General features: G+C 33.0%; 1 protein-coding gene across 2 annotated transcripts; it reads right to left on the minus strand.

Annotated features, from left to right (window-relative positions):
* Positions 1-7,612: 7,612 nt before the first annotated feature.
* Positions 7,613-10,158, minus strand: LOC106662399 (ragulator complex protein LAMTOR3-A). Of its 2 annotated transcripts, none has more exons than XM_014386467.2 (4): positions 9,969-10,158; positions 9,014-9,072; positions 8,812-8,945; positions 7,613-7,891 (listed from the first exon to the last, which is right to left on the minus strand). In XM_014386467.2, the coding sequence occupies exons 1-4, from the start codon at positions 9,998-10,000 to the stop codon at positions 7,751-7,753; spliced, it is 366 nt and encodes a 121-aa protein (XP_014241953.1). In that variant the 5' UTR covers positions 10,001-10,158; the 3' UTR covers positions 7,613-7,750. The 2 variants fall into 2 exon arrangements, with proteins under 2 accessions (XP_014241953.1, XP_014241954.1); XM_014386468.2 differs by lacking the exon at positions 9,969-10,158 and adding an exon at positions 9,581-9,651.
* Positions 10,159-14,667: the final 4,509 nt, after the last annotated feature.

Here is a 14,667-nt window from a genome sequence, read left to right on the forward strand (position 1 = left end):
ATATTCAGCGGATAAAAAACCAAACTGGTCAAATGTAAGAATTGAATACAAAAGTTCATCCAGGAGTACTTCTTTAAAAAAAGTTGCGAAACATAAACTTCATCATACAAAATGTCAATGGAACGCCAACCATCAGAAGCCATAAAAACAGAACTACACTCTCCCAAACCTGTTCATCAGAATCCGATAATGCACAAAAAAATTTCCATCTTCAGAACTAGCACAACAATAAAAACGGAACAATTATGAAGTATGACGTTAAATTGTATTCTCTTGCCTATCTTTAATGAAGCCTATCTCGCCCTCAAGAAGAGTACAGACCATCAATATATTGCCTTACTATTTTATTTTTGTAATCATTTGCCACCTCAAGTTTAATAAACCGATTATTTATTCATAACGTAAACTGAAAAAAAAAAATCAATTTTGCCCTTCTGGGTCTTACCTGGTATGACCTAGGAGTGGCCCTCACAACAATCTGGTGGCCGGATAAGCATAAACGGATGCTCTACCAGTGCTTTTAATCAACCCACACTAGGCCAAGCCTTCTTTCAAATAAATAAATAAGGAATAAAGATAAAGAACTGGAAAGAGAAATAGCCATCAACGTTGTTTTCACGAGCTGAATTTGGCACAATTTAAGTATTGCAAAAGTAACACCATAAGGTTATTATTTATTAATATATTATTATTTATTGATAATATATTATATAGGAAGTAGTAAGTAATTAGTTCTTAGAAATAGGGACTGACTCCTGATCCCGAAAACATACTTTACAACTTCCTATAAAGTCTCAACGGTCTATAAAGGAGAGGAAGAACGCAGGAGAGGTATAAAACAAACAAAGGAAGCGGATCGGGCATTTTCTGTACAAGCCCAAAACATGAACAATCAAACTCCTTAGGGAAGTACACTTCGGTCTTTCAAGCAGAAATACATGCCATCAATGCTTGTGCCCTGGAAAATCTTAAAAGAGGTTATACTGACAAAAAATTCTGATAAGTGATAGCCAAGCAGCCATTAAAGCATTAGCATGTAAAAGAATTACATCAAAATTAGTCAGTGAGATTAGTGACCGTTAATCGATAGTTATTCAGATATCGTGAGATGCACTCTCAACCCGACACGCAAGGATGGCACAATTACACAGAAGACAAATACTTTGAGCCCTGAAGATGATCTCAATAAAAGATCGAAACGTTGGCACGATAAAGAAAATGTTTTTCTGAAACCTACATCACACCCGACCGCATCTCACGATATCTGAATAACTATTAGTCAGTGAATGTATCCAAAATCTCCAAATCTCCAAAACCTGGGGAAACGCAACAACCTGATATCTTGAATTTTGGGTAACGAGAAAGCAGACATCTGGCCAGAGGAGGATCTGCAATACCATACCCGAACCTATAATTGGGATAACAAAAACAAACTTAGAATCCTCCATCGCAGAATGGATCCAAACAAAACAAAAGGAGAAATGGATAAACTCTAGCGGTGCTAGACGTAGTAAACTTATGATGAAAATGACTTCCAAAAGCCAAACTCAGAGGAGTGGTAGGACTACTAACCTGTCACTGGCATCTGAGAAAACATCTAGACAACACGGGTATATACAACGATGATCCCATTTGCAGATTATGTAATGAGGAGGAGGAAACAGCCACCCTTATCATCGTTGAATGCGAAGCAACAGCTCAATGGAGATTTAACCTAACGTATGGAAAAAGCTTAGGGAATCAAATTGTAGCAGCGATAGTCAATAACCTGATACTGATAAGGAGAAGGAGTGAGTTGCACTGAACTAAGGAACTAGGAAGGTACAATAAGCCAAAAAGCTGCGGTGCCTGGGGAGCTCAAAACCCGCTTCCTAGTACCCTTTTTTTACCATACCATACCAACGCCAAAAGGGTTGAGTAATTTTTAAGTCAGATGGTAATATCTTAATCAGGCTTTGCTAGCTTGAATAAGCAAAATTATTTTCTTTTAGCATCCACTTGTGACAGTTGTGCCTTATTTTATGGTTCTTCTGTAATGCTTAGATTCAAAAGCCGTTCTATCGTCTGAGGTTACACACAGGTTTAGTCTTTCTGTAGATTTCAAGAAATGCTCCTGTCGAGCAGTGTGAAAACGAGACTTCTATTCGCGTAATTTAAAAAAGTTGTTATTATTATCTCATAACAAAATGTCAGATGTTACTCTGATAGGAAGAATAGATAAAAAGGCAGGTGTCGTACGAAATCGGCCAGGCAGGAGTAGTAAGAGTGGCTGTTACATAGCATTAATTACGCATTTATTTGCTTCTTATCCGGTGGACATATAAACGGTGAGTTTGATGGTGCCGGAGCACAGGTGCCTTCCGGAGTTGCCAGCCATGTGCACTTATCTGTTTTTCCGGTCCATCTGTTTCCCCGCGGCTTCTAATTATAATATTGTCTAAAGGCACGTGCCCGGCCTTTTACCTTATCCAGATGCAAATAACTTCTGGGTGTTAATCCTCAAGTACCGTCCCTGGACACGGCGCGCCTTTTAACAAAAAACCTGGAATCCCTCGAGCCGTAATTGTACATGGAGAAAGAGTAGTCGAATCATACTCGGTTTATCCCTCTTGTAACCGACACTGAATCGTGCATTTTTTTCTGCTTTTAAAATATAGAATGAGGTTTCTCCTTTTGGTGGTAAATCTTCTTGACAATTGCAATCATCTGTTAGGTGCCTTTCGGCATTTCACTATTTTTAGTGTGTTATTTTGCTTACTCTAGTCCCTTCCTGATGATATCGTTGAGTTTATTTTATATTTTGACCTCAACAGTTAATCTTATGATTCTTCCTTCTTGAAGGTGGGATAATAGGTCATCTCAAAAAACCACAACCAGTTTTTATTCACACGTTTCGGATTTATTTTAATCCTTCCTCAGGTGAGTTAACGCAATGGTTAAAAAAAGTGGTCGTCAGTCATTAATATTTTATAACAATTTATTTTAAAATATTAATGACTGACGACCACTTTTTTAAACCATTGCGTTAACTCACCTGAGGAAGGATTAAAATAAATCCGAAACGTTGTGGATAAAAACTGGTTGTGGTTTTTTGAGATGACCTATTATCCCACCTTCAAGAAGGAAGAATCATAAGGTTGAGTTTATTAATTTGCTAGACTAAACCTCAACAAGTTATCCGAAAATTAGGCAGCTTGCAAAAACGAGCTAAACGGAATCTTCAACAGTTTTGCTTGTTTTTTACCAAATTAGCCGTAAAGTTGAATTAAATCCAAATGAAGACAACCACCTTAGAAGATTCTTGATAAACAATAAAGGAAAATTGTTCCAAATTTATGAGAATAAAATTTTATTATGGGTACGTAGTACAGCATGGTCTTGAAGTTTATTCCCTAATATAGCACATTTAAAGCATTAATTTTTAAGTCCTTACTTCCTTTAAGGACTTATTGGTCCGAAATTAAAATCCCAAGGTGAAATTTTGTACCTCTCCGTTTCCGGCCCTCGGCGCTTAATCTAAACTGTTCAACTATAATTCGAAACGGATTCAACCATCTGGGAACTGTACAGATATGTTTACCCACTTGTACCGTGTGTTTTTCCAGCTGCGCTTTTATTTACGTTCCGGTAATTCCCTCTGTTAGTTAAACCCGGTCCATCGCCTTTTAAGGAGATAGAATGCCGTGTGAAAATATTCGAGCCACCGGCACCGTGGTGACATCACCATAACACGATAATTACAACCAAAAGCAAGCTACTTAGGGTGTAATTATTATACGGAATCTTGAGTTTGATTTTGGAAGGTATATCCTTTAACGGAAGACTGATTCTGCAAGAACTAAATCAGCCTCTTATGTATTATTTACTGTCATCATTAAATATGTCCTTTCAGCTAGTGGTTCGTCACAATCTTAATTTCTTACACCATTACTTTAAAACCTTCTGTTTTGGTTTAAACAGGGAAAAAGCTCGATTATTTTTTTGGTTCTTGTTGAAAAGAGAACGGCGGACCCGCATGATAGATAAGCGTTGCTGGTCTTAGTATTCCAACCAGTGGAAAAAGCCCTGAACCTTGAAAGATAATTTTAATGAATCATTATTATTCGAAAAATAAAATAAATCTGAACGAAATCATTGTACACGTTTCTGCTGTTCAATGCAATGAGAATTAAATTTTTATGCAAAATTTTCATGGAAATAATTACGATTTTCCTTTATTTTTTTAATTTAGTCCACAATTTAGAAATTTTTTAAATAAAAATAAAATACTTGCAACACATTTAATTAATATAGACAACTTTCTTATAGTACACACCATAAAATTTTTAAAACACAAGCAAAGATGCATTCTTGGTCCCAAACAGTACACTATTTATACTGCTGATCTTCCAATCCTCTCCCAACACCACCTGTACAGACGATATTATGTATATATCACATACTAGCCAACGCCAATATCCAGAAACATCTCAGTTCATTGTAGATTAGTGCAAAAAAAGTATGATTTAATTGAATGAGGACAAAAAACAAAAAATTACTGACATCATCACAAGTGAATTACTTAGGATTATACCTAGACAGCAGACCGTCTTCATTTATGAAATAACTAAACTGGACAACTAGAAAAACTACTAACATCAGACACTGTAACAAACTAACATTGTACAAAACAAAAAATTAAAAAATGGCAAAAAGAGGGAAAATTCGAAAGGTTACAGGTTGAGATGGGAAGTTGGTGTCCGAGTGGATCGAAGTCACGATAGCTCAAGTGGTTAGAGCAGCAGCGTATTGAGCCGAAGGTCATGGGTTCGAATCCTGCTCATGACACTAACTTTTTCATCTCAACCAAGACCTTACATAAAAAAATAATTAATTGAAGTAAGGTTCTAAACATATATGAATTGTACAAAACAGTTTGACTTATTTGGACATATTGAGTGACTTGTGGGGTTCCATAAAGCTATCCAATCAAAAGTCCCCAGAAAAATTCTTCAAGCTCTTTACTACGCCTCTAACCTCACCATCCACAATGATCTCAACATTCACTTCATTAAAGACTTGATTACTTGACTTTAGTTTCATTCTAACCTTTTTGACTCACCCTAACCATTTTGTTCAAGCCCTCTCCTACTATCTCATCCATTTTTTTTAAATTCTCTTCTTAAAAAAAGTTTGTTTGAATTAAGGGTAGTCCAAGAGACACGTGGTTTTTGTAAAGGTTAGTTTATTTCACAATTTTTCTTCTGTTTCGGGCTATTTTTTAGTCACTTCACTCTTCTTTGCCGGTTGGCCAGGACAGAGGCAATTGTATTTTCACTTTCTTCTTGTAATGCCTTTTTGAGGAGAGACAATTGGAAGCTTCCTTACACAAAAAAAAACAATGGGATGGTAGGCAAGACTGCTAGGGTTTCCTGCTGATGGGCAGAAAAATAAACAATAGCCGGAAACAGAAGAAAAAATGTGAAATAAGCTAACCTTTAAAAAGACCAGTCTCTTGGACAACCCCTAATTTAAAGAAACTCTTTTTAGAAAGAGAAAATAGGTTAAAAAATACACACAATAATTTACAGATGTGGAATCAACTACAATAATTTATGTTATTGTTAAAATGACAAAACCAGAAGCTATTTCTGGAAATATACATATTTAATATCAAGATTTGTCTTTGGAGGTGAAAAACTCAAAACAACCAATTAACATTTGGTTCTGCTAAAAGTGAGCTATGGACTGGAATAAAGTAAAGTAATTTCAGGCAAACATGAAGGCTTATGTCTGACACGAGGGGTCAAACCACTTTTCAATCCCTCTTTTACACCCAAAAAAATCATAACCGTGTGTAGCATACTATATCCTGTTTTTGACAAATTACAGGGAAAATAAAAGTTAATTATTGGTGGAGCATCCCAACGTGAAGAATAGTGGCAAAGGAATAAAAATATAGAATACTAAGTGTAATTATTAAGAGAATTTAATTTAAAATTAAGACAAAAAAGGAATGGAGGCTCTGCCATGCTTCAGCACATTTTTAACAAAAAAAAGACACGTTCATCAATAAAATGACAAAAAATAAAAACTTTATTTGTATTGAAGATATACTGCAGCATGGAATTTTATTTTTTAACAAAACGTTTTCAACCTCATGGTACAAGTCCTTTACAGTGTTATTTTTCAATTGTTAACCTATAAAAAATCTTTTTTTTTTATTGGTTTTTAATCTTAAAATATATTGAATTAATAAAAAATAAAACACTTATAGGTATTAAAAAATAAACGATTTGAAAGTCGATCCACAGGAACTTAAGAAATGGTGTATTCAAGTTGATAGTCCAGTTCTCAATTTTTTTTAGATTTTTTTTATCTCAGGAGTAAAAGGGGAGAGTGTGAGTTCTATCAATACCCAGTGTGTTCGATGTGTCAATTAATCAGTGATATAGAACAATTATTGATGCTCTGCCATTATAAGTGGCATCGAATAAGGTACTCAATTTTTTCTAAAGTGAAATGCACATTTCTTGGTCCGAACACAGTGTCGGGTCTTTTCTGTTACACATTTATCAAGTTTGTGGCAGATGATGTTAAATCGCCAGGACAAGAATTTTTAAAGAATCAATATTTGCCTATGTGTTCTTGTTTATCCAGCCTACCAGAGTTAAGCCATAGGGCATTTCTGACTGTCATTTCATTCCATAGCACATGCAGATTGTAAGCAAATCATTTTTCATTCGCTGATACATTTTTCTCTGCATACACCTGACTCTGTAAGGGTGGTAGATATATCTCAACACACATATACCCAAATCATGTAACTAAAATGAAACTCATTTTATTTTGGTAGCTGTATACTAATTCATCAAGTCTGGGGATATTTATTAAATTTCACAACCTCCTTTCCTTTTGATTTCTGTGTCAATGCATATTTCGGGTCCAATGCAAGTACCCGTTTTCAAGGCTTGTTTGGAGCTCGAACATAATAGTATTGGACCCGAAATAAGTATTGGCAATAAAAAGTGAAAATAAAAGAGGTTGTGTTGTTTTATATCACTATAACATGACAAATTAGCATATAGTTTTTTTAATAATATCGTATTTTTTCTCTCTCTATTGATCTTATTCATTCAAAAAATTTAAAGAATATAATAAATTTTATTATAACTGATTTTATTTGATTGTTTATTATACCTGACGATATAATTGTCTCATTGTGGAGCCTCGAAACACTGTCTAGGTTTCAAACAGGCCTCCCATTGCTAGCGATGCTTTTGGGGAGGCTTGAAATCTTTGTTGGTATTAATCTTTATCTTCTTGTTCTTTTGTTAATAATTTGGCATGAGGTAACAGGTCGGCAAGTAAAGAAAACAGAAGAAAAAATATGAGAGACAGTGAGAAAAATTAATAATAATAAAAACAAATGTACACTATTATTATCAACTAGATTAAAGAGCTTTTTCACTGTTCCAGAAGACTAGTATTAATTAAATAATATAAATACAATGCATTTTGCATTTTATTTTTAAATGATTATCGACAAATAAATAAATGGTTAACATATTAATCAGAAAAGAAGAAATAAGAAATAAACGCAAGCTGCAAACAACAAAATAAAAATATATGCTTATCCATTAATTCGATTTAATTATAGACATATATTTGGCAATGATATAAACATCTTTACGAATACTAAAGATAAACTATCTCCATCGTAAAAAATATATTCTGTACACTTTCTTAAATACATTAAACGTAACATTAATTAAAAATCTGTTGTGAGAACTTTTGTTAAGTCATTTATTATAGGGTTCAGTTCTTTTTGTATTGAAAGAATATGACCAGTGTTGCAGTTCTTGTTTCCTATAAATGTGACTATCATGCCGAGCAAGTCCATCTGAACTACCTGCAATATAAAATAAAATTATATTAACACATGAATTTCACAAATTACTAATTTACTAAATTTTGTTAATGAAATTTTATTATTTTTTTCATTATTAATTAAGGTGAGTCCAAAAAAAGGTGTTAAAATTCCATTATTTTTTGTTTGATGCATTAAGAACATGAATTCAATCATATAGTTAATTGTTGAATTTTTAATGAAAAAAAAAAGTTTCAACTCCAGTTTTTATTTTAGTCGTGATCGATCATTTTGCTCTACTTATGGATGCCTTACTGGGTCGGTATGTCAAATACGTTTGGCATATTGCCATCTTTAACATCTCAGACGGTAATGGTGATCGGTAATAACCAAATTACAAGTTCATTACCCTGCAGGCCACATCAAATCTCACAATCTATTTTTTATGCCATTCTAATGTTTTTCATTTTTTATGCATTGCTCAGAAGAGGTCTGAATGAGAAAAATCAAAACTAAGAGGTGGGTGCAGTAGCATCAATTCCTTTAGTCCTTTTGAAATAAAACTCTTTCCGTACACCAACTGACTCATAATTCAACTCAATTCAAAATTTAAAAAAAAAAAAAAACCTGAGAGCATCATATTGACTAGATTATTGTGAGATCGTGAGATGCAGTCTGGTGTGACATAGGTTTAGAAAAACATTTTCTTTATCATGCCAACGTTTCAATTTCAATAAAGGTGGCACGAAAAAGAAAATGATTTTCTAAACCTACGTCCCACCAGACTGCATCTAACAATCTCCAAATAATCATTAATTAATGGTCACTAAACACCACGACTAGAGTCAGACATCCTGAGCCTTTGAAGGCTTGTAACGCCACATTGAATTTTTGTATACATTTTGTCATTAATTTTTTAAACTCGCCCTTATAACTCAAAAAATAAAATGATTAAATCAGACCTGGTAAGTTGAATAAATACAAATAATAGTGTTATTTTCGCCCATCCCCAATTTTCCGCCTTGATGAGAAGTCAGGCCAAAAGTCGAAAGAAAACTGGACATCAAAGCTGTGTCTGGTATTGTCTCCATTGACGCTAAAAATCATAAAACATAAATATAAAATTTCTAAAAGTAAAAAAGAGCAATGCAATATGATACCAACCTTTAACAATCGGTACGCCATCCCTGTCAGCTATGACTATGCCTTCCAATCCTACAACCCTGCAAAAATAAACATTGTATAAAGATTAAATTCACTAATTTCGTGGTCCGCTTGACCAATTAATATATTACAATTAATTAAGGTTTTTAGTTGAGATAAAAAAAAGTCAATGGCACGAGTGGGATTCGAACCCATGATCTTCGGCTTGATACGCCGCATTGAAACATGGCAAAAAGGAGGGAAAATTCAAAAGGTGCGGTTGAGATGGGAAGTTGGTGTCCGAGTGGGTCGTCACGATAGCTCAAGTGGTAGAGCAGCGGCGTATCAAGATTGTGGGTTCAAATCCCGCTAGTGCCACTGACTTTTTTATCTCAACCAAAAACCTTAATTAATTGTATAAAGAGTAAAACTGTTTATAATGATGACATACAATAATAATGCTAATTTCCATTTGTAAATATGTAGGTAGACTTAGAGTAACATATGCACATTTTTGGTTAATAATAAGAGACAATAAACTTATTATTGGTTATAGGTGCTAATAAATGCACCATAGAAATCCCTCACCCAGTTATCGCTAGCATATTTACTGCACATGTTGACTAAAATTATCTGCGCTGAGTAATGCAGCAAGTAAAACACCATCGCTGATGATTCATTTTTATTTTGTGGTTTAAAAATAAACAAGAAAACACCTATTTAAAAATTTAAAATTTAACCAGTCATATTTTAACTTATTTTCCCACTGCAATCTAGAAAAGTGATATCAAATATTTAATTATAACGACTAATAAAAATCAGACAGCTCTGATCATTTTCTTATAAATAACGATGAAGTATTGTTCTCTCATCACCGATGAATCACCCCAACAGGCGGGATTATCACATCATCGCTGACAAATCCTTTATTTTTTTAAATTCAACTTGGAAAATGCAGTCAAAAATCAAAACTTACTTTTGCAGAATCTCATTGAGATATTTGTTCATGTTGGAGGTCTCTCAGGGGAAAATTATTTGCCCGTGCTGAACTAGCATTTAGATTCTAGATGTAGAGATTTTGGGAGAAACCCAACAACAAAAACAACAAAACTGATAATACCAAAGTACCAAAACATCAGAACAACCTCCCAACAGGGCAAACCTCCCATGCGCTACATGACTGCACCATTGTAAAAAAAAAAAGGCGGTATATTCGATTTTTCAAATGGTCACACCCTATGCTGAACATTACATAACAATTTAGTACAAAATATATTTCAAAATAAACTAATTCGCACTTTATTATCACTAATTTAATAGTTTTTGATCGAACAAATGCAAAGCGTTGTGCTGGTACATCATACTCTGTCTGAAACGCTAAAGATTTTTGGGTACAAAAAAACAATCTAATAAAAAGGTAAAAATCTTTTACATTTTAATTCATGTCTATGTTTAAAATTGAACATTACATATTCCGAGTATTATCACAGTTTTGGTTTGTCGCATGGTATTTGGCATTTTGCCATCATCAGTGGTGGGTTCAAAGTGCAAGAATATGCGGACCAGGATCAGAAAAACACTAAACTACAAATTCTTTATCCAGCAGGCCTCAACAAGAAATCTAATTGTAATCATGATGTAACTACTCAATTACTCAAAAGTCTAAAGTAAATTTTAAAAATACAGGTTTTAAGGCAGAAAACAAAAAATTAAGCGTAAATTTTCAGCCATTTAATACATTTGGGAATTTAGAAATTCAAAGTTTTTGTATGAAACTCAAACAGAAAGCTAGAATCACCCTAAAAAGAGAATAGAGAGATAGTTAACACTCCAAGAGATGGTATTTGGCTTTTTTCCCCCTTTCCACCACCCCACCGTACCTGAGGAAGACCCCATACCGGCGGACAAACGCTTTAAGTTAATCGAATTCCTATATCTAAGAGTCTGCAAATAAATGGGATAAAATTACCTCCCAACGATCTTTCCTTCAGGCGAGACCGCTGGTCAGTTTTCAAAGGAACAATATTTTCATTTTGAAACCTAAAACAAAAGGTCTTCCCTTGCTGGTTTCCCCTTGCACATTTACATTTTCTTGATTTTCTTTTCTACATATTTATATTATCTAAAATTTTCTTACTAAGACGAGGAAAACAGCCCAGAACCCTGGCTCAACCTATGTTTAATTATGCAATATTAAATTGTATTTGGCATCATCAGTGGTGGCAAAAATATGCAGATCAGGATCAGGAAAAGACCAAACTACAACTACTCTGTAGACCACAACAATAAATGTTTCCCCCCCCCCATTTATGATAGTGTGGAGTCAAAGAATAATTCTTTGGTTTGAATTAACAAGAAATCTCATGATAATTATAATTCAGTAACTGCTCAATTGCAAGTTTAAAATAAAATTTGAAAATACAGGTTTTAATAGGATGAAGACACATAGTTCATAATATGCAGACTACTACCAAGAAAAGATCAAACTGTAAGTTTTACATCATGCAGACCATATGAAATATCATAATATGTAATCATGGTGTAATTGTTTAATTAGTAAAATTTGAAAATACAGGTTTTAATATATAAAACAATAAAAATTAATCCTAAATTTCAGCCATTTCATATTTCTTAGAATACAGAAGTACCACACTAAAATTCAAATGGAAAGACAAGCAAAGTTGATTGTAAATTGCAAAGCAGAAATTTGGATGAATTTCCGCTGGGTGCGAGGAAAATAAAAAATTATGGAAAATGAAGATGGCCACTTTGCCAAATACTGTTTTAAAGAATAGTTGGTGAAAAGCACAAAGCACTGGAGATTCTTTAATAGGTATAGGCAGTTATACTTCAAGTAAAAAAATATAATTCAAAATAATCAGCAGGAATACACTTAAATATAAATTAAAATTTTCAATTGGAATTTCTAATAGCACTCCACATGAAAATTTGCTGAGGATGAGACTTGTGTGGTCTTGAAAATTTCAATTAAATTGTTTTGATAAAAAAAAAAGGGTTGAAAGTTCAACAAGCATACTCCTATCACATACTGGATAAGAAAATACAATCAACGAAAACAAATATAAAAAAAGAAGTAAAGAAAATTATAGCATTATCTAAATTTTACATTTACCCATTTTCTGGGACACTTAAATTTATTTTTCATTAATTCTTTTTAAATAATTATGTAGGAATACATTCAAAGTTTGTATTTATTTGCAATATAAGTTGTTTGTTTCATAACTTTAAATTTTGATTATATATATTTTATGACCAAACATTTCATTTTTTGACATTTTTTTATTATAAGTCCTATAGCCTAAAATAACACTCGAACTGAGTCCAAATCATACAATACATAATCTGTCACGTTTGCCCTTGACCTATGAAAATCCTGCAGAAGAAAAAAAAATATGCCATCAATCATCCTACCCCTATCCTAATCTTCTAGGCCAACAGTTATCCTCTTACACTCTATCTGACAATCATCCTCGACACATGAAGTGAAAGTGTTCTAGTGACCTTCTACGTGACAGTGCGTAGATAAGTCCTTCTTAAAGGAGGGTTGTCATAAATTTCTCTACTACTATTTCCATTAATATTTTAAAACTTTTAAAGTTGCAAATACATAATAAAGATTTAATATTTGAATTTTTTATATAACACGGATTGCTACTTGTTTAAATGCTAGTGTGTGAAAGCATAATATTTTACACCTGGTTTGGTTACATATAGGGAGCCATTTCACACTTTGGATTAAATGATATCTTTAAATTGAGCAAATGTATTTATTAGTGTGAATATTGGATGTGATGTGATGGAATTGTGATTACCCACAGGCACACCAAGTAGTCTAGGTTATTTAGTTGAATATATATTTGTAGTGTGAACGGGAGGTAGGTAGTCACGGGTATAATATAAACCCTGCAGATTATCCCATTGTGTGAATGTATTATTTACATGAGTGGTTAATATGTATGGCACAGTCTGTGTGTAATATTGAGTACCTGTCTAATCGATTAGGTTAACTTAATATATAAATGTGTGATTTTTTACTTTGTGTGAATGTATTTATTAGTGTGAATGGAGGCAGGGCATCAAGGGAAAAATCCTTGCCAGCCTCCAACAGAAGGGCTTAGGTTGTACATAATTTTATCGTAGTTGTAGAGTGGGGTTCCACCAACATATCGAGAACTCTTGCACCAAAATTAATTAAGTAATCTTTTTTTATTAGTATGAATGTGTTAAACATCCAAGTTAGGGGTAATAAAAATTAAAAATTGTCAGATAGACATAGTGTGAGGATACAGCAGTTAGCCAGCCGGGAGCAAACAAATAAAATAAATAAATAAAAAGCAATGCAAACATTCATCATTATAAATTTTATAAAATCTAATAGGTATTTTTAAAATCATTCATTGGATGCACAATAATATAATTTATTTTATTTTATATCAGTAATATAATTTAATAGCTGTAATTTGGTCATTACCAATCCTTTTTTGGTCTATCAATCCTTGCTCGTTAGTCTGCTTTTCTCCATCTTCAGTGGTCTGGATCTTAAGTCGTCAAACTCATCTGACAGGCAGACCAAAATTGGTTGAATATGACCAAATTACAGTTCATCAACCTGATGACTACAGGGAGAAATCAGACACTTTAATAGTTAACATTTTAATTTTTTAAAGTTTAAAAGGGTGTAAAATAATTCGAAATTACCAATAAAAAATACTAAATATTAATATAAATAATAAATATTTATTTCAACAATTTCTGAAATAACAATGCCTGCACGTTAAAACACCTTTAAAAATTAATAATAATAACAATGCCTGCAATTATTCCTTGGAATATTGGCTGCCGTTTTGTACTCTCAACTACCATGATGGCTCTTAAGGACAAAAACTTAACTTTTTTTAATTTTACCTTTTTTAACTACCCTGTTAAGAGAGGTTTGGACTAAGTAAGTTGTTGAGTGAAAAATCCAGATCAGAACTGTATGCTTGGTAAGAGTGTAGTTCAAACTCTAGTTTTTAAGTGGTCCTTGCTTTGTCTTGTTGAAGTAAAAATTTTTTTACATTTTTCTAAGTTCTAGACGATTCATTGATCAGACTAACTTGTACGAACATGGGCTGTAATGAATACTGTTTTGTATTCGTGTCCCTACTTAAATATGATCTAATCTCATTTTTAAATTTTTTGTAAACAGTCCTTCTAGCAGCTAGCCATCTAAATAAAAGTAAACTGCATGTGTTTACATATTTTGTTTAAAAGAGTGAATCTAATTATAGGTTTTTTTTTAACAAGAACAACAACAAAAATGATAGAATTTTGTTATAATTTACATAGCCTAATTAAAGTTAACTAATATATTAAATATTTCATATGTGGTTCTCAAATTTGGTAAATCTGTAGTTATATTCACTTGGATCTGATTAAACTTTGTTAATTTATTTCTGAACTACCACCTTTAACAATAATGAGTATATACATAAGTGAATGAACACAAATATAAAATGTACAAATGTGGTAATCAATCCCTGGTCCACCAAAAAATTGAAAATTGGTTCGACGATAGTAAACGATGGTAGATTAATTAAGTCTAATGATTTTTGGAAGTGTTAAGCTAATGATAAATTGAGAGAACATGACGAGAATATGGGTTTCTGTATCTC

Source organism: Cimex lectularius, unplaced genomic scaffold (genome assembly GCF_000648675.2).
Source record: "Cimex lectularius strain Harlan isolate CLEC.00 unplaced genomic scaffold, Clec_2.1 scaffold106, whole genome shotgun sequence".
NCBI classification, from domain to species: Eukaryota; Metazoa; Arthropoda; class Insecta; order Hemiptera; family Cimicidae; genus Cimex; species Cimex lectularius.